The sequence below is a fragment of the Eleutherodactylus coqui genome, chromosome 1, assembly GCF_035609145.1.
Source record: "Eleutherodactylus coqui strain aEleCoq1 chromosome 1, aEleCoq1.hap1, whole genome shotgun sequence".
Taxonomy (NCBI): Eukaryota; Metazoa; Chordata; class Amphibia; order Anura; family Eleutherodactylidae; genus Eleutherodactylus; species Eleutherodactylus coqui.
The window spans coordinates 469089985-469115664 of NC_089837.1; the positions used below are offsets into that span (position 1 = coordinate 469089985).

The 25680-nt window shown below is 43.4% G+C and overlaps 1 protein-coding gene across 2 annotated transcripts in view; it reads left to right on the plus strand.

Moving 5' to 3' along the window:
- Positions 1 to 25680, plus strand: part of TFCP2 (transcription factor CP2) — a 60178-nt gene that overhangs the window by 11920 nt on the left and 22578 nt on the right. For both annotated transcript variants that reach the window (XM_066584376.1, XM_066584375.1), the window contains exons 2-8: positions 8033 to 8184; positions 10345 to 10421; positions 10826 to 10931; positions 13222 to 13328; positions 16413 to 16565; positions 23432 to 23542; positions 25261 to 25349. In XM_066584376.1, the coding sequence (XP_066440473.1) occupies positions 8033 to 8184; positions 10345 to 10421; positions 10826 to 10931; positions 13222 to 13328; positions 16413 to 16565; positions 23432 to 23542; positions 25261 to 25349 (795 nt within the window). The remainder of the gene's footprint in view (positions 1 to 8032; positions 8185 to 10344; positions 10422 to 10825; positions 10932 to 13221; positions 13329 to 16412; positions 16566 to 23431; positions 23543 to 25260; positions 25350 to 25680) is intronic.

Genomic DNA, 25680 nt, shown 5'->3' on the forward strand with positions numbered 1-25680 from the left:
AGTTTTTCCCATGAGGTGGACACTGGCGAAGACAGTCTTGGGCTATAGAACAATAACAAGGTAGGCATTTATTATTCTCCTCTTTTACAGGGAGGTTAGGAATCTGTTATTCTGCGAGGGCCAGGAGTAATACAGCCATGGGGCCCATATTTTTAAAATTTTCTCGTGCTTATCGGCTGGAATGGAGGTCAGCTGTGATATCCTATGTTAGTTTTCATTGTACTCCTGCCTGTGATGATGATGAGATGACTACTGAAAGGTTATCTGTACACAGCAGGAAGTGTCGGACTATTACTTGCTTTAGTGGCCAGTGTGGAAACTTTTGTCGATTTTTTTTAAATCTAGACTGTGACGTTGGAAATTAAAAAAAAAAAAAAATTTGTGGAAAATTTCTAAATAAGTTTTCATGTAAAAACATTATTTATACTGTAGGTGGTTTTTCTGATGACACGTTCCCTTTAACTCAGAAATCCCTTTTAACCTTGGTGGTTTTGTGACTGGCCAGAGATTATACTCCAACGGACGGGATCTTCAGAAATCTCACACTTAGAAGTAGACAGCCGGCCAGTTTCTAGGAGCTGCTGCGCGTTACTGCGCTGTCCCTGACATTTTCCCAGTGTTTGTCCCATTGAAGTGCGCCATAGAAAACCAACATCTGAGGACAGGGTCAGCGCAAAAGTCCTGATGTGGATTACTAAATCTGCCATAAGTGCCTGTTGGGCTCCGGTCCCACCTCTCAGGCTGGTCATACATATTACATGCATATCTGTTGAAGGCGCCAATTGTCTGTTCGCAGATATTGCAATTGCTATCTGCTTTTGTGAGCGGACATGTGCATGTTCTGTTTTTTCAATGCATGTGGAATACCGCGGATCGTTTGCGCGGGTGATTAGCGAGGATTCCACAACTCAAATTCGGTAGTGTGCAGCCGCACTAGCGCTGCTAGTTCAATTCTTTCCATGACTTCCTCTCTACCGTGCGCGCTGTGGCGTATGGCAGCAAAACTGTACTGCGCACAACCGCGTCCTCACATTCTGTCGTCCGCAGTAGGCCTGTTTGTTTTTGTTTTTTCTTATATTTCCCGTGCCGCTGCCAAGCATATGTGCCTTATTTTAAAAAAATTCCCCGTTCTCTTTCACAGCGATATTCTGTATAAATCGCCGCCCAGACACAATGGATAGTGTTGCAGACGCTGCCCATAGAAAAGCATAGGGCTCACGCTGCGTGGTACATGGAAAAATAGCGCAGTGCCTACATACTTATGTGAATGGATCAATGAAAAAGTCCAAGTACTTTCACTGACTCCGTTTACCGCGTGTCATGTGACCGTGCATCGCCCGCCGAAATCACGGTCGTGTGAATTAGCCCTAATACAAACACTAGACCAGCCACAGAGGTGAACTTTATTGTCCCCATCACCAGATACAGATCTGCAGACTCCGGGGCTTCACAAAGGCAGCTCATTTACCTACAGATGATCAGTACTGGTCATCCTGCTCCCATAGAATTAAACCAGATCTTCTTGTCTGTTTACTTGGTTGTGACAGTAAACCTAGTGCAGACAGCCCTCTGACTATGGGGGTCCGGACCATCTGCACCGCCCCCTGAGATAAGAGGAACCCGAACTGTCTGCCAACAGGTTTTCTCTGAAGTCTGCATAGGAGTATAAAAGGATAAATTAACTTTCCAAAAACTTGATAGGTGGGGTCCGGATCCTGAGATCCCCACCCATCTCTAAAGCACTCTAAGAAGCACTCATTTGAGCACCGATCGGCTCTTTTTGTGTCTCAGCAGAACTTAGTAGATGCTCAATAGAAAGTCTGGGTTTGTTGATGGCAGAGCCTCAATATGACATGTCAAAAGTTTTGTTACCTTATTTTATTGACTTGGCATCATTTTTCTCTATGCCCACTGACACAACATTTGCTCGTAATATTGGATAGTTTTTTTTATAACCCCTTGCTGACCTCTGTTATATGTAACATATGTATCACCGGTGCCGAGTGTCATTGTATAGAGTAGACTCGGGTGCCGAGCCCAAATTGCATGCACCTGATGTTGGCTATCTTTCACAGCCAATGCCCGTCTACAACGGCGGGGTTTGGAGATATCGCCGATCCCCGCCATTATTCCTTTAGATGCCACAGTCTGTTCTGACAGCAGCATTTAAAAGGCCTGACTGGGGGCTCTCTGTCACCCGAATGGCCTGCCCACAATGACATCGTGGGGCCTTGGATTTCTGTCTATTAAGCCGTTCTTGTGACCAGTCTTAATAGGATTCCTATAAAAGTATAACTACTGAATGATAGCGGTATATTGTGCTTGGGATCCGTTGATGGCAGTTCAAGTTCCCTATGGAGAATTTAGAAAAAAAAAAAAGTAAAAAGATTAATTGGTGTCACTGCTTCCGTAAAAGTTTTTCAGTTTATTAAAATATTAAACATGAGTGCCATAGGGTGGGGGGGGGGAATAATATGTAATTTTTTTCTGTACTAGGAGTGCCATAAAAACAATCTCTTCAAAACTGACTGAATTTAATTTTTTTTCCCCCCAATTTATTTTAAACTTTTCCAATGCAGTTTTTGGTACATTGTTACAACTCATCCAGCAAGTAAGCCGTTATTGTAGCTTTATGCCAGAAAATAAAGTTATGATTCTTTTGAAAGTGGGGAATTAAAAATTAAAGGGCTGCAGCGTTAAGGGATTAATACGGACATGTGTAGAAGGTGGGATATATGTTCTTGTGTCTTCAGGTAGGTCTTCGTCACTCCGCAGCTTGTTTCCATAACAAACACCATTAAACGGGGAGCAGGTTTGGTTGGCGACGTCCGTGTTTACACTACAGATGTTCCTTCCGTGTCGTGTCACTGTTGGGAACGTTCAGAGTTGTTCCTCCGGTTGGGCGTTTGAGTGACAAGTATATCTTGTTTATTTTCTTCTACTTGTCCTGTAAGACGTGGGTGCAGCCCCCACCGGAAACACGTTCTTCCTAGATTTTAAGTGACTATTTCGGAGCCGACATGATGTATTGTTCTTGCAGCACTTCCTGCCCTTCGCTCCAGTACATCTCCGCTCTCACCCGTTGTCATACAGTTGCACATGAAACTTTCATATGTACTTTTTCAAGTCCTCTTAATTTGCATGTAAAATGTGATTCTGCATCAACATATATTTTAGAGATGGTTTTGTTCTGATTTTGCTGGAGAAAGCTTCAGCCAGGCGCTTACATAGTATTACATGGTCACCTTCCGTTGTGACTCATAGAGGGTGGTCCCCTGTCTGTCATGCCCATGCCTTGGCGTACTTTTACATTAAGTGCCCAACACTTGCCTAAACGATATCGTTCCTGTGCTTTTAAACAAAGGTGGAGCGAGCTGGAGATCTCTACCGGCCAACCCGTCTCTGGCTGTTTTCAGAGTCCCGTCCGCGCATCCTCCTATAAAAGGGGTGATTTCACATCTGGGGTCCCGCTTTCTGCTGCATTCGGGGAGCAAAAAAGGGGAATCCCCGTGGCCGAACGGCTTCGACTCCGGACAGAACCGAACGGACCGCATTGACTATAATGGGATCGGTCCACTTTCCGCTCAGCGGCCCAGCTTTTTGCCATAAGAAAAAGTGCTACATACGTATTTTGAGCCGGATCTGCAACGGAAGGTGCCAACACAAATGTGAAACCAGCCTAACTATGGGTCTTATTATTGCAAGTAAGGCAGATGGACCCAGAGGAGCATGAATGGTCTTTTAAGTCTCTTCGCTCACTGCTCTCCCCAAGAAGAAAAGATGGCGTTTCTTACTAGATTGTATTTTCCTGCCCTTATAAAGGCCGTAGGTTGCGCATGATGTAAGCTCTATGGCTGAGATGTGTTTAGACATGGAGCGTTTCATCTATACTCTTGTTGTTCTTGATCCTGCATCAACAATTCATCGTATTGTATTTGTGGGCACAGAAGAATGTAGCCTTGTAATGCTCAGTACTTACACAAAGCCAGCAGTTGTCTCGGTGAGTACCTGGAGAAGGAAGGTCTATTCAGACGGAGGTATTTTGGTCCTATTTTGGCATCAATTCCCTCCGTTCTCAGTACATCCCAAACTTCCCAAGATGGTGGCAGTTCATTATTTGGCATTTTGCAGTTTTCTTTAAAGTGACGCCACCAATTCTTAGAACGATGATGCTAGCTTGTCTTCTTGTCTTCTGAATCAGATCCTTGGATCTCCGTGTCTAGTCAGAATCTCCTGCCCACCACAATGGTGCCGCATATCTACCAGCTGATGCCAGGCAACTCCTCTCTAGGGTGCGTTCACACATTGATGATTTGTCTTTGATTTTGGTGCAGATCTACAGCAGATTTCACCTTCGATTTGAATTAAATTGAAAAGAGGGAAATCTGCTGTGGATCTGCACCAAAATCGGTGACTTGTGAACACACCCTAGAAAGGAGTTTCCACATGGGTATGTGCTACGGACACCTAGGTGCTTTTTGGTGCTGCAGAACAATGGGATCACCCGACAAACGAACATTTGCTTATTTGTTGGTTGATCCACCAGCACCTTCTTACTACGGGGCAACGATTGGATGAACTAATATTCATTCGAACATTCATTTCCAGTCATTGATTAGTTTTTCATAGCCGATACTTAGACAGTTTAGAAATACTTAAATTATAGTTGATTTGACAACCTAGAGGTGCATGTTGTGCACCAAAATAGACTCCATGCACAATGGTTGTTACTTGTCCTCCCGATAGAAGTGGACAAAGGCAATGTATGATGATTGGCCATTACACATGAGCATCACCCAGTCACGTGGCCAACCATCTAATTTGTATGGGACTCATCACACTCTCATAATGGCTGATGTTGGTGGTAAAGAAGGATTGGGCATGTTAGAATTAAAGGGGTTGTCCCGCGCCGAAACGGGGTTTTTTTTTTTTTTAAACCCCCCCCCCCCGTTCGGCGCGAGACAACCCCGATGCAGGGGTTAAAAAAACCACCCGCACAGCGCTTACCTGAATCCCGGCGGTCCGGCGTCTTCATACTCACCTGCTGAAGATGGCCGCCGGGATCCTCTGTCTCCATGGACCGCAGGGCTTCTGTGCGGTCCATTGCCGATTCCAGCCTCCTGATTGGCTGGAATCGGCACGTGACGGGGCGGAGCTACACGGAGCCCCATTCAGAAAAGAAGACCCGGACTGCGCAAGCGCGGCTAATTTGGCCATCGGAGGGCGAAAATTAGTCGGCACCATGGAGACGAGGACGCCAGCAACGGAGCAGGTAAGTATAAAACTTTTTATAACTTCTGTATGGCTCATAATTAATGCACAATGTACATTACAAAGTGCATTATTATGGCCATACAGAAGTGTATAGACCCACTTGCTGCCTCGGGACAACCCCTTTAAGTATGCCTGATTCAATGTTCTCATTGGGAATGAGCCACCACTAGTAGAGTATGGCGATGACCTCTAGAGAACACACGCATGCTCGCTTGCGTGTACAAGTGAATGGGCTTTTGACCAACAACCAGTTAAGGGGTACGGCGACCTTCACATTCAGTTTTGCCCATTATTGCCGAGTGAGGTAGAAGTAGTTGACTTCTACGGTCACGTTTTGCTGTTCCAGTTGCATGTCCCCCTCTCTGTCTGGGGCTGCAGTCGGCCATATTCCTTAGAGGTGCGCTCAGACTGCACTTAGGTCTACGCTCAGCCTGGCCATTCTGTGGTTCTGTTGGAATAACCAAAAAGATAACATTTCATCATATCCCACAGCACAACCATTGACTTGAACAAGCCTAACGGGGACCAAAGGTACGAACTTTGGTCTCCGTTTGGCCTTGTTTCTCTTCGTTTTCCATACTTTTGGACCTCACAATAGTGAAGTCAATTTGAATTCTTCACGGTGGACCGCTTGTCGAGCTGCATGATGTTCGTGATCAGTGAGATATAAATTAAGGAATGTGAAGCTTTCTTTCGCTGATCCTTAGTAGCTTAGACTAGACTGTCCTACAAAAACAAGAGGCTATGGATGAAAGTTCCCCGAGGTGACCGGTCTGCTTTATCAGCTACTTTCCCTAAACTTCTTCGAGTCCTGAGCAATCACTTGTTCTGTAGTCCGGGGGATGAGCGATCGGTTATTTGAGGGCCGTTCCTGCCACGTCTCGCTGGATCTTGGTGTTTTTGTTGCTAGAGATGGACAATTTGTATCTGGCACATGCTCAATGTTTTTTCTTCGCCGGCAGCTACATCTTCAAAGCTCCAACCTAATTCCATGCAAGTCCGCTTCTTGGTGTGGGCAGCGGCACTAATAGCCGCACAGTCACACATGGTTGGTCCTGATTGATGTTTTGTTTTGCCTTGTGGCATCATTTACTAGGGCAACCCTTTTTTTTTTTTTGTTTGGCTGCATTTGATAGGCTCCCATTGTGGGGTCTCTAAGCTTGGCGTGTACTATTAGTAGCGTGACATTTCTGGGTTTTGGCCTCATAGTCACACAGTTCATCTTTCACTAAGTATACTTAATGAGTCGACTCAAATTAGTTCTCTGGCTAGGGTCCCATGATATAAAAATGTCCTGGTTCACCTCGAGTTGTGTAATGGCGTTACATCATGGTCTCCATTCCCATACTCCTTGATGGCAAATTGCCTAGTCGCAGCAATACATTAATACGATTGCAGTATATTAACCCTTTCGTTTAGTGCAGCCGATAGCTTGGCGGCCCTACACACGGGCACGTTCGCTGCGTTATCCAATCAAGTAAAATAAAAAACGTAACTGAAGCGAGCTGAATATTCTCCATTTTTTTCCCTTTTTTTTTTCTTTTAAACTTATTGAAATCAATCGGAAAAAGGGTAAACGGGAACGTTATTTTCATTTTTAATATTGGCTCTCTGTTTTAAAAATGGAAGCGAGACGGGAAGCCGTAACGCAGATGTGAGCGAGCCCTTACTAGTGCAACTAAAGAGAAAATCCGGGACTAGCGCTTAACTTTTATGGGTCGTTGGTTCGGATTACACTAGCATTCAAATCCTATTTGTTGGCTTCCAACATCTAGAGTCTTAAGGTCGGGCTAACAAGACCGTATCCCAAAACGCTGCATAAAACTAGCAGAGCTGTGCTTGCGCAGGTAATCGCGTATCACTGTGTGTTGTCACATTTTTGGTTGCGTATGCCTGCGCATGTACGGCATGTTTTATGCACGCTGTCATGCGCTGGTTTCTTTTCTTTTTTTAAACTTTCTTCTGATGTCTCCTAGCAACATGCGTAAAAAAAGACGACGTATGCAATGTGTTCGAGGTGCCCCCGTTGAGCACAATAGGGCTGTACATGCTTAATACATGGTAAAATGGAACAAGCTGCATTCTTTGGTAATATACGCAAGTGTGAGCGGAACATTGAAAACCCATGTACTTTCATTGATGCCATTCCCAACGTATTATGCGCACGTAACACGCAATGCAAGTAGATTCGTGTGAGCCCGGCCTAAGGCTGCTTTTCGATGGCCATAATACAGTTGCATATTTGTACAACCCCTTTACCTCCTGCTGTCCACCGGAACCGTATTTCGAGCACCATGAAACCATATGGTGGTCTAATGTCTGCTTTGGTGAACCACTGGAGGTCTGCGGTCGTACCTGTAATATGGCTGCAAGAAAAGCCTCCGTCTAAAAGTGATTTTTATTTTTATTTTTTTTCCCGGCTCGTATACAGTTTTTGGGTCCTTTCAGATGGAACGATTATTATTCAAATGAGCGAAAGTGAATAATAGTTTACATGTGAGCCAACGAGTGAACGATGAACAATAATCGATCACTGCAGGTATAAAAAACGTTGTTCACCTTTAACAGCGATCATTCATTCCTTCTCATTCACTTATACAGCGAATGTGATTGAATGAACGAGTTCTCATTTGAACGATGTATCTGCCGGTATAAGCGAACTCTTGACATTGTTCAAGCGGCGGGGTCTTTGCGTAGATCTTGAGTGTTGAGTCTGGCTATAGGGTCGTCTTACTAAACCTCCTTTGCTTTGTTCCAGCGATGTACTCGCCCTGCCCATCTTCAAGCAAGAAGAGTCAAGTCTGCCTTCAGAAAATGAAAACAAGATCCTACCTTTCCAGTATGTGCTGTGTACGGCTACCTCCCCCGCTGTGAAGCTTCACGAAGAGACCCTTACCTATCTCAATCAAGGTGACCTTCCGGGACGGCAGGGCTGTCCTACATTTCCTGGAGAAGGAACTTTAGTTGACCGACAGAAATGCCTACCGTTATACATAAACATATCTGGTTTATAGGGAATTGCCCTTTTTTTTTTTTTTTTTTACTGTATATTGAAACGCCCCTGCTCCGTTGTTGTCGTAGGATACAAGCTTGTGCCCTTCTCCTTAAATGAATTTGTCACCAGGTTCGTGCTTCGACAACGGTCAGCATGAGCCTGCAACAGATATGCTTATTTGGCCTATGTATGTTTTATCCTGAAATGCTTCTGCGTTCCGGAAAACAACATAATTAGAAGTTTGACTTGGACCTGAGTGCTCGAGTCAGAGAGGGGAGCAGCGTCCGGCTCTCCCCACCTGTATCATCAAGACTGACAACCCTCTCCCTGTACACAAGCGGGGAGAGAGCTGTCGTTCTTGATGCTGTGCGCAGAGAGAGCCCGACTCAAGTGCTCAGCTACAAGTCCAAGTAGCCTTTCAGAATAAAACCTACATGAACCGAATCGGCATACCCGTACCGGGCTCATGCTGCCTGTAGTTTGGACATCATGAACCTGGTGACCGTTTTTTTTTTTTTTTTTAAAAGCAGTTACCTTTCAGGCCTGTATCAGGAAAGCAAAGGGAGACGGAGAATGAATCCCATTTTATTTGTACTCCTTTATATAGTATACCACATATTCCTTAGCACCGTAGGAAGATTGCCATCACTTTCATCAGTCCCTGACCTCATTGGGGCTCTCTATCTACATTCCATATTAACCTCTTAGTGTGTTATATTTGGAGTGCTAGAGAAAGCCAGAGTACCTGGAATAAACCCACTTAAACATGGGGAGAACATAGAAACTACTCGCAGATATTACCCTTGGTTGGGATTGAACCCAGAACACCGGCGCTGTAATTCCAGTAGTGCTAACCACTGTTAGGAGCTTTGTAGTTTTCCTCTATACTACTAGCAAGGTGTGGAGGCTATGGGCTCATTCATACATGTATGCAGTTTTGGTTCTTGAAAAATGGGCCAATTTCACTGCATCTTGCATGTTTTTTGTTGCCTATGTGCAGTGTTTTTTTTTTTTTTTTCATGCATGCAAACTTTCATGGGCGACTTTTGGCCACGAATACGGACCAAAATAAAATATGTTGCAATATCTATATATATTTTTTTGTGTGTTGGGCATTAAAGAAAACAAAAAAAAGAAACCATCAGAATACTTGCTTTAATGGGTCCGTGTGTTATCTGTATTCAGTCAGTAACAAATACGGGCGGGAAAAAACCTGTGTGAACGGGCGCTAAACGTCGTCCTACTGTGTGAGTGACTTGGCATGCGAGTTAGTTACTGACTATCAGACTCCGTGCGCACATATGTTATGATGGAAAAAATCCCCATCAGGAGCCGTCGCATTCTTTCTTTCCGGGGGATTGCGGTCTGTAAGCCATTATGTGTAAACTTGAATTCTTCTGTGTTTGAGTTATTACTTTGCCCCTTCACCCAGTGCAAAGACGTGCCCCTCTGTAAACCTTCATTACCTCCCTGCAGTGCAGACATAGGAGAACTATAGGATACAGGTCAGCACAATGTCACATGCAAACGTGGTGGATATTCGGCAACAAATATACTACACGACACAAGCGAGTTCTACTGTGGATTTTGCACATCAGTTCGAGAAAATGTTTGCATGGCATAAAGAGTTGTGCATTTAAGGGCTGTTGGGGGAAAAACTAGCTGGGTAGATGCCATAGTCAATAGTGACTGCAGCACCTATATGGTTAGACAGAAGAGAGGGGGATGCTTTCCCATAGGACACAGTTGCAGGGGGCTTATGGATTGTCATGGCAATCGGGGTCCCAGTGAAAGTGCTCAGGGCTGCCATCTTGGTACTCCCATTAAGCCCAGCCAGGTGGCTTAAAGGGTGCATGGCAGGTCTCTTATACTGTCCAGCATGGTATAGTGAAACTCATTCATTTTAGTGATTGGTGGGGGCCCCAGCACCCAGATCCCACCCATAAATACATTTGACATGTCAATATGACATTTCAGAAGTTTAGTTTTTTTGGGTTTTTTTGTTACCCTTTAAGTGCCTTTAACTGCCTTTACTAGATTTCTAAACTGACTTCACAACCATTTATTCCCAACAGGCCAGTCCTACGAAATCAGGATGTTGGACAATAGAAAACTAGGCGAATTGCCCGAGTTGAATGGCAAGCTAGTTAAGGTGAGTGTTGTAAATATATAGTGCACCTTTTAACATAAATACTCATTGTTTTGTTTCATTTTTTATTTTGTTACACTCCATTTGGTGCTTTCAGCTTCCACAGAAATAAGACGGACCAGACACAGACAGATGGCGCTCATCTGCCAACTAAATTATGGGTGCATTACTTGGAGGGCCGTCATAATTTTTACCATTTGGGTTTGGAGGTCATTTTCGAAAAAACAAGTTATAAATTGGCGCCCGGTGAATTGTTAATTTTAATGCCTACATAAGTAAATACCTAAAAACTCCAACAGAGAAAAACTAACCTAGAGATCTGGAAGAATGTGAGATTTTCTTGAATGTGCCCAATGCTTAAGATCTGGTGTTTCTTATAAGTAGCTTCCATGTTTCTCCCCTTGCAGAGCATCTTCAGAGTGGTGTTTCATGACCGGCGCCTGCAGTACACAGAGCACCAGCAGCTGGAAGGCTGGCGGTGGAACAGACCTGGAGACAGAATACTCGATATTGGTAAGAACACCACTAATGATGCAAAACCTCAGTTTATTAGTAAATCCTTTACATTGATTTTGATGACCGCCAACTTTTTCTTGAACTTTTTTGGTAAATCTCCCTTTATGAGTCTGTTCAGATATGTCATGGCTTTCATTTATAACAGTGCTGGATCTGTTGTACGATGAACTCTATTGATTTCACCTGTTCGTCTTCTGTGACATATGTATATAACAGGTGTGGGCTAGCTATGAAACAGCTGATGCTTGACATGGTTGGCACCAGCTGCCATCACAGCTATTTGACAATTTACTTGCGATGTCATTGCTGACCATGGCATGTAAGCTGTCAGCTGGACGGGGAAGTTACCCCTGTGACTAACCATTCCTCCCTCTCCCACCCCAGCAATATGATCCTGAGGTGCTAATGATTGGCATGGTAGCCCTGGGGCCTAATCAAGGCTCCTAGGGTTGCCGTCTACTTAAGCCGATTAAGCTCTGGCTGTGGCAGGGCTTCATAGGTGTATGTTAAAAAATACAATATATACTGCAATACTGAAGTATTGCAGTGTACTGTAGAAGCGATCAAACAAATGCAAGTTCATGTTTCCATGGAGACTTAGAGTTAAGTCAAATAAAATGTAAATTTAACAAAAATTAAATATTCTAAAATTCAATAAGCCTTCTTTTTCCATTTACCACAAAACAAATGACGAATTAAAACAACATAACTGGGATCTCTGCCAGAAAGGGGAAAAATACATAACTTCCCTAAGTTTTGATTTAAAAAAAAGTTTGGTTTTTTTGCACTTTTGTTCCCCTGTTCCACAATAAAAATTGAAGAAGATTAAAAAGTCACCAAAAATAGAACTGTAAATTGCAGCTCATCCTGCCAAAAAAGAGCCCTCACACAAGCCCCATCGTAGGAAAAATATATTTTTTTTTAATAAAAGGATTTTTCAGTGGTGGTGCGATAAAAATGACTTCTTCATATGTATCTTACTATGAAACCTTCCCCAAAAGAGAGTTGTGTTTTTTCCTACTTACCCCACTGTATGTATATGTATGTATGCAATAAATGGAACCATTAAAGAATCCAACTCCTCCTGCAAAAAAGCCCTCATATGTCCACATCACTGGTGAGATAAGCGATATATCTGTTAAAAGGCAAGAACTAAAACAAAATATATATATTTATCTTTATTTATTTTTAAAGGGATAATGGCTGTGTTGTTTATCCGCAGGTCTGACAGTAAAGCGTAGTGCCCCATCATTTTTAATGCAGGGATAAACTTGTGATTTACATGGGATTGCTGTTGCTTTTGTGCTTTCACAAAAGCAATAGTCATTCAGTGAATGAATATGGAGCGCGCCAGAGATCTCTTCCAGCCCCCGCCTCCATTCACTGTGAGCAGGCAGTCATTCATAGATGAGCAACTACCTGTTTACACAGTGAGCTGAAACTGAGTGACCAACGAGCGATTTCTCCCTCAGTACTGTTAAGGTCTTACCCTTACACGGAATGACTATCGTTGAAATCACTCTTTTGAGCCGTATTTCGGCCAATATTTGGCCCATGCAAAAGTACGTCTTCAGCTGAACCCCCGAGTGGGACTTTAAAAGTTACTGTAGTGGTAGGGCTACTGAGCCGGGAGCTGTGAGATCGCGGCGGTTTTTCTGTGTGCAGAGTGATTTGTTATTCTAAAGGTACGCTAATTGTTTGTACAGATGGTCTCTACAAGGTCGGTAGGCTGAAAACATTCACATATTTTTCTGGATTGCCTATATAAGTCTGAAAATCAAAAAAATTGCACAAATTTTGTAGTGTGCGGAGAGTTGTAAAAAAAAAATGCTCTCGATCACTATTAGAAGTTTCCTGCAGATTAGAATGTAAGAAGGAAATGTGTGCGGTCTCCTCTAACATCTCACATGGGTTCCACACTTTGGTGGGGCTGATTCTAACTTCTGAATTTAGACTTTTCTTTAAAGGGCTGTTCTGATCTTGCTGTGGTGTGACGCGAAGATATGCAATAGCATTAGAATCGGGATCAGCACTTGGGGTTAGAGTTTCCTCACATTTCTCATTGCACAGTGGAGCTCTCGTCTCCCACAGTGTATCACATCCTCATTACAGTGAATAGCCCACTGAATGGGTAGACGGGAGTACCGCTGTGCAGAAGAATTACAGACCTTCTCAAAATCCCCAGTAATCGCCGATCCATTTTCAGATGTCAGTCGAAAGTTGTATTGTTTTGTCTCGATAAGAAGTGACATCAATATCGACTAAGTTTATTTTATTTTTTCCCTAGATGTCCCCATGTCTGTGGGCATTATTGACCCGCGAGCGAATCCAACTCAGCTCAACACTGTTGAATTTCTCTGGGATCCTGCCAAGCGGACATCAGTCTTTATACAAGTAAGGAGGTTCTTGTTCTGTTGTTGGCAGGTACAGAACTCGCTTGTGTAATAGTTAAAATGGTATTCCAGTTGGCGTAAGTTATCCGCAACTATGGGATAAGGAATAAAATCTGATCAAGGATTGCTGCAGTCACGTGCTTGGCAGTCTCTGGCACTCTCTTCTGAAATGAATGGGGCAGCATACTTGTGCAGCCTCCACTTCGTTCATTTGGGATGGGCCAGAACTCTGTTTTTGGGATTCATGGGGGTCCCCGCAATTGCCCCACCCCCCACTGGTAAGCTAGTTACCCCCTATCCCATGGATAAAGAATGACCCAAATACCCCTTTATTTCTGTGCTTCAAAACTATTTTGGTAATGGATTACACAACCCAACATATTCAGCCCATCAAGTGATTTCAAGTAAAAGGTCTATGCACACATCCTTCACTTTTTTTTTAGTTTTTGCATAGAGGCCAGCCTAGATTGAGCAGATGTTAGTATGTATTATAGGTGCGTTCTAGAATAGGGTCCCACACCCCCATTAGTCACAATGGAGAACTACTAGAGTATATGTTGTTCTGGAGGGCTTGCACTGCCATGTATCACAGTCACCCAGTGTTCTAATCGTGCCGTGATATAGTACGTGCTGGAGCCCCAGGAAAGGGAGTTGTCTTCTGTGCACAACACCTTGTAACTACCTAATCATAATGGTTTTACTGCCGTAGATACTAGTATTGATATAAACAAAACTCCAAAAATTGTCAGCGTTCCAAGTTAGTTTATTAATTGTTGGCATGTTGCTTGTAAAAATTGGGCTGTGTAGCTTAAAGGGATTGTCCTACAAATAATTAGCACTGCTCACGGAATAGGTGAATGAAGTATTTGATTGTTAGGGGGTCCAACTGTTGGGACCACTATCTTTCACGAGAACAAGGGTCTCGCATAAATGGAGTAGTGGTCACCTTTTGTGTGATTGTCTGAGGGCACTCAATCAGTTACTGATCAGAGGAGGGGCACTAGAAATGGTATTTGGAGACACCTTTCCTACTTAACCGCTTTGCGGCCGCTGTCGGTAAAGTCTCGTCGCTGCATGCTGGGCTCTGTGCAGCAGCGACGTAAACAGCCTCTAGTCACTAACAGCCTCTAGTTCAGGTGCCGTCATTGGGGACATGATTGGATCAGGTCCTGATGACATCCTCAGAGTGGCAGCCATTCACAGCTCTGGCAGGGAAGGTTTGTCATAGTAACAAACTTGCCCCCTGGGAATTGGAGTACTGAAAGACTCTCCTGTCAGTGTGAGAGAGGAGGAGAGCATAGTGTGAAGCTATTTAGTTAGTAGAGGTGATTTTATAGTGCAGGCTTTTTTTTTTTTTTTAAATCTAGGAATAACATTACTATTGGTGCATACACATTTATTGGATTTTGGTTCGGATCAGCCGCAAAATGTGTAGCATATTTTGCAGTGTGGATCTGCAGCTAGCTTCAGTTTCAGTTAAAGGGGGGAAATCTGCACCAAAATACACACTAGTGGTGTAATGCGGAATTGACAAGGATTCCACATTGGAAAATCTGCACCCATTCCACTATGTGTGACTGTATCTTTCACTTATTCTATTAATTAGTTAAATTAATTTAACTTAATAGTCAATATCATTTAAATAAATTGCAAATTAAATCTTAATTAAAAACGCTATACTTCAAATTTTAAAAATTTATGTTCAATTGGTCTTCTAAATTGTTCAGAAACATGCAAAATTTTTAGATGTGCCGATAATTTTTTTTTTTTGTGCAATATGTATATAGATATTTGGCTTATTGCAATGGAAAATATATAAAAAAAAATTCAGGCAGCAGCTTCTGCTCCTTATTCCTGTGTGTAGCAGCGCTGACAGCGGGTCCCGAGCTGCGGACTCCAATCAATCGACTATTGAGGCGTCATCAATAGTATTTCTCTGGAAAACCACCGTACGTTACACCAAAATCTGCACCAAATTCTGAGGCAAAAACTACATTAAAGTCTTCACTATTGGTGCAGAATTAACCCCATCAATTGAAAGCAGCAAAATCCGCATCACATTTTCTGCAGATCCACACCAAAATCTGCAGCGTGTGAACGCATCCTTGGGGTATGTTTACATGGCACAATTTTCTGTGTTAGTTCCGCCTCTTAAAACCGCAACAAAGAATCTGTGTCTATGCTGAGCATGTGCAGCGCGGTTAGCCATGTCAAATGGGTGAAATCTGTGTGTGGAATTCCAACCCGGGAAATAGTTTCCACGTCAATAAGTGACGTCACTTCTTGACCAAAACGGGTGGAAATGCTTCAGACCTTTTTGCGAATTTTGCCTATTGACATGACTAAAAATGCACGCGGATTCATGGCGGAAACTTGGCATATTTTGCAGCGGTATTTGGAGGTGGAATTCACATGGAAAATTCCGCAGTGTGAACATTCCCCTAAAGGGACTAATACGAAAGAAGAAGCTGAACATGTTAAACCCACTTTCCTCTTATGTAGTCTTGGTGAAAGTCCCATCTTTCTTCCTGCACATTTAGTCTCTTCTCAGAGGAGGACTTGATCTGATTCTGTTAAGTGCAGTACTGACTTAACCCCATTTACACGCAACGATTATTGCTGAAAATTCATTCAAACAATGACACATGAGCAATAATCGTTGCGTGTAAACACTACCATTGTGCACTTTTTGTCTGAACGATCATTTTAAGGTGAGCTTAAAATCCATCGTTCTCCTGGGGAGTAGATAACACAGACCGCACGCTGTGTTCTGCACGGGAGTCAGAGATTACATTGTATTCAGCCGATAGCCCGTGCAAGAACAAAGGAGCCGTGTGCAGAGCTCAGACCACATGCTGTGTTCTGCAAACAGCTGCCGGAGGCTCATTTACACGCGAATGAAGATTATAAAGTACTAATGGACATTAGTGTCCATTAGCACTTTATACACAATGATAGCTAGAACTGTCAATCTTTCAGTTGTTTGAAAGAATGCCTTTGTGTGTAAATGGGCCTTTTCTGGCTTGTTTGCAAAACTGTTTACTGTGTGTCCATTAAGGATAATTGTAGTATTTTGTATTCTTAGGTCCATTGCATTAGTACAGAATTTACAATGAGGAAGCACGGGGGTGAGAAAGGTGTACCCTTCCGAGTCCAAATTGACACTTTCAAAGAGAATGATGCCGGAGAGTACACGGAGCACCTGCACTCGGCCAGCTGTCAGATCAAAGTTTTTAAGGTATGTTGGTTATTGTAGCCTCCAGCTACTGTATGGTTGTATTTCATGTTTGGTGCTTTGAGGACACTAAAATAAGAGCACTGAGTGAAGATCTGCCTCTGTATGTATCCATTTTACAAAGAATTTGCATTGCTATAATGAGGCAGCGTTATGTTTGTCAGGTGTCTCCTTCACCTGGTGCTAAAACTGCATGAAAAAAGCATTTTAAAGCCTCAGCTTTTTTTTTTTTAACATTATATGCAATTTTTTGTGATGGTTCATAGTTTTTTTTTATTTTTAACATCTGTGTGTTTTTCATGATTTTGAAGTCTGTAGGAAAAATGCAATTCCCAAAGTAGGCTGCCTTTAAGGTGGGGGGAGAAAACCCCCAAACCAAAAGTCCCACAGATCAAAACTCTTTTATATGTTGTTGTTTTTTTTTTTTTTTTTCTTTGTTTTTTTTCATCATAGACTTTAAAATTTAGCTACAGTGTTCACTACAAAACTGCAGAAAAAAATGCACAAAAGTAGCGTTTTCCAGTAAAGCTCTAAGGTCAGGACACACATGGGGAAATTTTTACGCCGCCTACCCTGACGAATATCTGCAGTGACTTCATGGAAACTTTGCTGTGGGTTTCGTCCTAAACATTGAAGGGGTTAAATCCACAGTAAAACTGCATTGCCGTAACAGAGTGAGTATGCTGTGGATTTGAGAATCTGCAACTTACTACTTAAAGGGGTTGTCCGGCCAGAAACATTGCATGTCATTACTTCTGTTTGGCCATTTCCATGCACTTGGAAATTAAGCAAACAGAAGTTTTGGACTTACCTGAAGGGGTGCCCCCCCCCCCCCCCCCCCTGTGTTGCTTCTCCGTCGTCCCTGGTTACAACAAAAATCTTCTCCTCTTCTTGTTGGGCCGCAGCAGCTCTTGTCGGCGCGGGAACGAGCCTCTTCTCATCCGCGCATGCGCAGTTCTTCTCTCTGCAGCCGGGACCGATATACGATCTCCTTGTGTGCAAGGGGGGGGGGGGATGGAAGAGCGAGGAGCAGGAACTGAGCTCCCGCCCCCTCTCTGCCTCCTCTCCGCCCCTCTGCACTATTTTCAATGAGGAGAGGTGGGATGGGGCGGGCAAGGGCGCACTCATCAGCCCCCCCCCCCCCCCCTTCCCGCACACAAGGAGATCGTATATCGGTCCCGGCTGCAGAGAGAAGAACTGCGCATGCGCGGATGAGAAGAGGCTCGTTCCCGCGCCGACAAGAGCTGCTGCGGCCCGACAAGAAGAAGAGAAGATTCTTGTTGTAACCAGGTAAGTCCAAAACGTCTGTTTGTAATATACATTGTGCATGGAAAATGAAGCAAAGTGCATGGAAATGGGCAAACAGAAGTAATGAGATATAATGTTTCTGGCCGGACAACCCCTTTAAGCCACGTGACACATCCCGGCTGTGTTTTTTCAAAACTCCATCCAGTGCTATTGTACAGTGATTGGCCGTGTGGAATCCGTACAGCAAATCCGCCACATCTCAACTTGTCCTGAATCCTGTTTCACACGGCTGAGATCCTAGCTTAAGATTTGTGCGTTGAGCCGCACTAACGTGAACCCCATTCTTCTGAATAGGGTCAGACACGTGTGATTTATTTTTAATTTTTTTCCTGCATGGCACCATGATGCTATGTGGGAAAAAAATTGCAGCATGCCCCGTCATTGCGCCTTCGCATCGCACCACCCATTGTTGTTTTTTTTTTTAATTAAAGTATTTTTTATTAAACTAAACTTTACCACCCATTGTTTTTAATGGGGCCGGCATAGAATCGCACAACGTGTAAGCTGCACAAGAGTGTGTGAAGTTGATCCATCAAAAACAATAGGAAATACGCCGCGATCGTCCGCTGCGGCAGAGGATTGCTACTTTCCCAAAGTGATGCGAGACGGTTTCGACAGGAAAACGCCTTACATTCGCGACAACATCGCATGTTGGCAAGCAGGATATCTGGAGGAGTTTTATGGCCCTATATCGCACTCGCCCGTGTGAAATTGGCATGAGAAGTCTGGATTTTCCGCAGTAAATCCAACAAAGAAGTGAAATCCGTGGCGAACATCCGCGGCATAAATTGACAAGATCCGGATTTAAAATCTGCAGCGCAGGTCAGTTTATGCTGTGGAGTATCTCTGCCCATCTGCACATACCCGAAGGGTCTTAGACGTACAATTTTGGTCCCAGCATTTTGTCGCTATTTTATGGCTTGTCGAGGACCAGTAAGGAACTTGATGGAACTGAGAATAGCCCAAAATCATTAGCAATATTTTGGATTTCTCTTCTGAATCCTCGCAGTACCCAAATAGTTTGTAACCTTTTTTCTTCACTGTTGAATGTTTAAGCCAGTTGCTCTTCTTGAAATGTAGCTTTTGAAGTGGATGACTGACATTAACAGCCACCCCTGAATGACAGTGAGACTGTCCATTACTATCTGGGTGGGTGGGGAAGGCACGGGGTCATAAGCTTTCTTTGAACCCTGGTAGCGTTAAAGGGGTATTTCCATCTCAGCTTTTTATGGCCAAGATGGGAATACCCGGACCTCTGTTTCCAACTGCTTCTCGGAAACAGCCGAGTGTTTTAGCGCAGCGCTGTTTGCATAGCTCTTATTCAAGCGAGTGGGAACTCCCTGAGTTATGGAAACTGTGTAGCGCTCTGTGCTGTTTTTGTAGTTCTTCAATGGGGGCTATATAAACAGTACTGCGCTTAAGCACCTGGCTATTTTCGGTGTTACAAGCTGATTGGGCGGTAACTGTAGGCGTGGGTTTCCCCCCCATCACCCCCAATTAAGCTTCCTTCAAACACCTTGTTTTCAGCATTTTTATACTATTTAAAAAACACAAGATCTGTACATTTCAAGTGAATTCTTTTGCAAGTGTTTTGGTAACATTTTTTATTTTGTTACCTTTGTAACATAACACACCCTGAGCATATTGTGTTATGAGGGAGGGGGGGATGCAAACCACAGATGTGTCACCAAAATGACAACACTGTCTATGCAGACCCTTTTCCCATCATTTACTTTAGACACCTGGCTGCAGCATTTTCCTTTTTTTTTCCGGATAGGGTAACATAGCCGACCTGACAGATCAGCTGTAAGCAAAGTAGTACATTGCAAATAAGAGAGGCTTTGAAAACACCCCGCACGTATGTGTCACACCGCTCTCATGTCATGCTCTCCCTTGTTTGAGCTGCATTAGGGTATTGCGAAGACTGCAGACTGCTGAAGTTCCCAGCAATGGGACCTCATGGATTTCTTTAATTAAACAAATTTGAGATTTGCCTACGCGGCCGATCCCTTTCTACTCATTACGTTTATTGGCTCAATTATCATCTTGGTTCATTCCAAGAAGTGCACAATGGCTCCTCCTAAAAACCTCTGTCATCTATATGGCCACAACTGGTTTGACTGCTATTCTGCTATAAAGAGTCTCTCTTCGTGGCAGACTACAGTGTTTGTGCCTTTTAGGTGGTTTTCCATCATTTGAATATAAATGGCATTCCTCCAGTTGAGAACTTTCTGGCTGTAGTAAGTTGACTCTTATGCACCAAATAGTTGGATCAAAGGCACCGTACAGGAATCTGTAAGACGAGCTCATTACATTGTTCTCGTTGCCTTAGTAGCAGTGACTTTCCATGTATGTTAGATAATGTAGTAAATATTTAATCTATAATCAGTAACTTATCTTCTTTTTTTTTTTTTTTTTTTTTTTTTTTTTTAATCCGTGTTTTTATTGAGTTTTTTATTTTTTTTTTGTAGTAAGTAAACAAGAGTCCGACCCAACGAACCCCATACACAGCCCACAAAGCAAAACCAATTCTCCCCCTTTCTCCAAACACAGTATAGAGCCGCAGCTCCACATTTTACAAGGTTATCACATTGCAAAAGGACTACTTGATCCCGTGAAGCCGAGGCTGGAGGGATAAACCCCCCCCAGAGAGGGTCTTCATATGTGTATATATTGCACAATTTGGAAAGTAAACTACCAGGATAGCATGACCACTTTCCCGATGACATGATATTTCTATATTGTCCTGTCCCATTGCCACCCAAGGAAAGCTAATCCTGGATGAGCTATCCACTGAGCCAATTGCTTTGTAAACTTAGCCATATTGCCCCTTTTCTGGTAAACTCACTTATATCACTGGGTTTAAAGTGCCTTTTAGCTCTATCATAGTGTTTGCATCCGGCTGTATCCAGTGCATGGCAATAGTTTTCCGAGTTTGATATAATATATTGGTATATCTCCCACATACCGCAAATACTCCATATAAGGGAACACTAGGAACATGGATGCCATACACATATCTAATGAGATCATATACTCCCTGCCAATAGGACATGTCCAAAACGTAGGAATAAGAGCCACATCAGGCTCCGGACATCGAGGACAGATGGCTTCTGCACGCAATCCTATTCTAACCAACACACAAGGGATTCTATAAGCTGTTCAATAGAAACAGTTGGGAATGATGCTGTGTCACGCTAACAGACACTCTTAATCAGTGACGATCTTGTGGGAATGAAAGGGGATGGTTGGTTACCGGATAACATCCCTTCAATAGCACTCATTGTAGTAAAGCAACAAACTGAGCAGTACTTACCCCTCCACCACCACCACTGGGATCCAGCACTGCAGCACCACTGTGGTCTTGGGGCCTGTTGTGACAGCTGTCATTACCAGAAGTTAGGTGCTTGCTCCAGCCATCTGGAAGCTGCAGCATCACCATTCAGCTCTTCTGCCATCAGGGCGCTCACAATATGAGTGCAGATTCCAGGAGAACAGGTGGTGACGCTGCAGCCTCTGGCTTTCAGGGTTCAAATTCCACTAAGGACAACATCTGCTCCTACCATGGTATTGTGGGTTTCCTCCCACACTCCGAAAACACACAGGTTAATTATACTGTGAGTCCCAATGTGGAATAGGACCCAATATCAAGTGATGTAGAGTGCTTTGTAATATGCATGCACTATAAAGGTGATGTAGGCAATCGGTGAGTCTCCAAGTGACTCTAGCCTTACTCCTACTGCACCCAGAGCTATATGAACTTGGGGATGGGTTCTCTTTAATTCCATTATGTGTAATATGTATGGTGTAATAAACCAGGTAACCACTTGATTACTGCAAGGGGTATTACATTGGGATGGCTGGGTCAATGGAGGCTAACTTGTAAGAGGGTATCCAAGTATGAGTAACATTTATATCCGGTATATTCACTTGCGCTACTTTTGTGCATTTTTTTCATTCTATAACCGTACGGCCGGCACGTGTTTAGACGCCCCGTGTAATGTTATTTCTATGAAAATACTTGGCAAACAGTCTGCAACGTCATTCTAGAGAACAGTAGAAGTCTTGTAGTGCTCGTCGCATCATTGACACGCAACTTTTAGTCGTTGTCTAGACTTAGAATAATGTACGTTGTATAAGGGTGCATTTACATGGACTGGCATCATATTGCTCCAAGACACTCTGAGCGGAAGCGCCTGCGTGAACCTGCGATAGCAATGCATTTTACTTGAAAAGACCCCCAATGTATTGCTGCAACCTGCAATTTTCACGTATGTGCAGATCGCATTTTGTTTCAATAGTAATAAGCAAAAAAAATCGCATTGTGTGGCGTGCGATTGCAAGAGAGATTTTTTTTTTCATAGATCCACTGAAAATAATGAGCGATATCTCCCAAAAAGGCTGTGTGATAAAAATCGCTAGCGTACATAGACCCATTGTAAATACACGTTTGAAAGCCTGTCGCTTGTCACTTTAAGAAGTTTCTGCGTTTACCAGCAGGACATTTCTGTTCCCGAAGCTTCGGCGACCTTGGGTCAAGGGCATCGTTAGCAGTTCCTCGAGGAATTCATTAAGCATGCCTGGAGTTATTAATTTAAAGCATGTGTGTTAATGGAGTTGCTTTAGAGATCATAACATTGTTTTGCACCGTGAACCTGCTTTGGAAATGGTTTTAACTGTTGAGCTGGTTTACAGTTTCCTACGTGGCCGACCGACAAATGTGATCGCTGTTTTTGCTGTTGAAAGACAAATATAACTACTCTAAAGCCATTGTGTATTTAAAGGATGATCATTACCTTCATATCACAGACGCAACCATTGGGTTGGCTTATTTAACCCTTTGTAATCTAATTTTGGATTCAGGGTTTCCTAGGGGTTTTTCTCTTTCTGCCATTATACAATGGCACCATCTGCTGGCTAGAGCCAGTACTGCCCCCGACAGCTGAGCCGCCAGTAATATACAGTAAGAATACCCTGCTGGACGTCTTCAATCAGAATGTCTTCAGACGTCAGACAGAAGATTGGAAAGGGTTAATAGGCAAGATAGATTTTAGTTTTTCAGTTTATCAGTAAATGGTAAAAAAAAAAAAAATCCTGTCCGGCAGTAATAATGGCTTCATACGCGATGACTGTCGAGTACGTAAGCCCCCAAGAGCATTCCCAACAATTACCGTTAGTAAAGCTACAGCAGCTCACTTGCTGGTTAGCCAGAGGAGCCTCCATAATTGGTTCGTTGCTCCTGGTCTTAGTTTTGTGCCGAAAACAAACGTCCGTCCTGTCTGTTACCAGATATAATAAATTCCTGCATTTAGATACATTGTCCCGGTGTTGTAGCTCAGATGTTACATACCTATGTAATCCATAAAAGGCTTTCACTGCTATGAGAAGGTCACACCTAATTTTTGCCTTCACTTGTCGGACTCAAGGACAGCTATGCTATCCATTGAAAATGTGTATTCGGGCTTCTGGACCCCCCATCATAGTGACCTGACAACCTGTGATTTAATACTTTTCTGTTTTATTGCTGTTTTTAAAAGTATTTTGTTTCTATCCCCTTGTAGCCCAAAGGAGCCGACCGAAAACAGAAAACGGATCGAGAAAAGATGGAAAAAAGAACACCACAAGAGAAGGAGAAATATCAGCCTTCCTACGAGACCACTATTTTAACAGAGGTGAATCATCTGTTACCTTTTTTTCCTATGGTATTTGCCATCATGCTTTTACACTTTAAAGCGACCTTCCCGGCCTGCGAAAACATAGAAAACCGACCGGCTTCTCTGACTACCGGATGCATATTGTGCATTACTAGCCACTGGTAGTCTGATCTGACTGACTAGCACCGCTCATGTGGGCAGCAGTGGTTAATCACAGTAGATGTAGTGTCTTACACTAATGATACATACCGTACTAATACAGTTTCTTCAGGCCCAGAGGGTCGCTTTAATCTCTACATTCATTTTGAAAGGCAATAAACACCTTTTTTGTGCTTTGCAAGATTTCTACATGACTTGGGGCTCATTCACACAGCCGTATGCGTACAACGCTGCAAGTGTCTCGCACCATTGTAGCATTGCAGCCGACACGCTCTGCCAGCAGAGACCGCATACGGGCTACGATTGGCACTGCGAATTATACGCAGTGTCCACTCGCAGTTCAAACGCAGGTGTGAATCGCCCAGTAAACCTTGGGCCTCCTGCACATGACAGGGTCTGATCCGGAATGCAGGATCCTACAGTAGGATCCAACCCTGTGCCCTGACGGTGACCCAGTTTACCTGTCCAGATTCTTCTTTCTCTGTACTGCGGGAGCACCGGCCGGCGCGCATGCGCAGTACAGATTATGCCATGCCGTTGCTGGGTGATGGCACGGATGCCAGCGACCCTTCTGCGGTGCTCACTGCGAAAGGCCTGCGGGACTGATGGCTTCCATTGAGTTCAATGAAAGCCGTTGGTGTGGAAATCCATCCAGAATGGAGCATACTGCGGTTTGTTTGTTGTTTTTTTTTTTTATTTCTCTGCCACACGCGGAAATTTTTCGCTTGTGTGCAGGAAGCAGCGGTTCTCCATAGCAGCCGCCAGCCCCCCGGATTCCGCAAGTCAAATCTGTCCATGTGCAGGAGCCCTTAAGCTTATTTGTTTACTTGTTTGGTTTGTTTTAGACTTGCTTTAAGGGTGCAAACAAAGTGTGATAACGTGTTAACCAGTAGAACAAAATGTGATTGTTCTCAGTAGGAATAATCTTGTAGATATGATTCTTATACTGGCGAACAAAAAGAAATTGCATCAAATGAAATGTATCATATCTACAAGATTACTTAGTTTCTCCTACTGAGAACAATCCCATTTAAGGATGCTGTGAATGATGCAAGCCAACAGCCTGTGAATTGCTGCTAGTTGCCCAGCCGCATCTGGGCTTGCTATTGTTTCAATTAGCAAGCCCAGGTACAGCAAGGAAATTGTAAGTAGGGGTGCCCACACACATCGCAGGAACCGCATGCAAATAACTGCCAAATTGCTACAGTTATGGACGTTAAAGGGGTGTTGTGGTTTTAATTGTGCAATGAAAAGTTATATAACTTTTCATTCTACCTTGTGCATCAAGCCTTAAGTTTTCAAGATGTTTACTTGCACTCATCCGAAAAGGAAATTTCACTATTTTCTTTCGGTGGATACAAACATCTACTGTTATACAGATTATTGACTCCTTAGATGGCAGAACTGTAAAGAGCTGTACCACTCTGATCATCACATGAGTAAGGCAGATTTTTAGTCCTGGGACATAAGTCCTATTGAATGACCGCAAGCAGAGATCTTGAAGACTGTTTGGTATCGATGTGAGAATGATTCCAGTTGTGATCATTTTGTTCATTGTATTGGGTCTTTGTTTGCAGTGCTCACCGTGGCCTGAGATCACATATGTCCCAAATGCTCCCTCCCCGGGATTTAACAGTTCACACAATAGTTTTACAATTGGTGAAGGGTAAGTTGTCTTCTGCATTTATTGTAAGACCAACTGTGCTTTAACTTCTGCTCTGGTCTTGGAAATGGCTTAGTCTAAATTAATTTTTAAGGCAAAGTAAGCTGGCTGAAGGGGAGCACTTCTAAACTTGCCGTGTCACACACAGAGTAGCGATCTTGGTCTTGTTTGAAAGGGAGCATTGTTTATTTTGAAAACAAGACCCAGACGCTATGATCTAGCCTGAGAGTTTGATTAGGAGCTGAAAGTGTACGTGGCTTCCACTTCAACCTCCTCTATCTCACGCTGTACCATTACTTCTACTGTGACTAGAAGCACAATCCTGATCATCTTT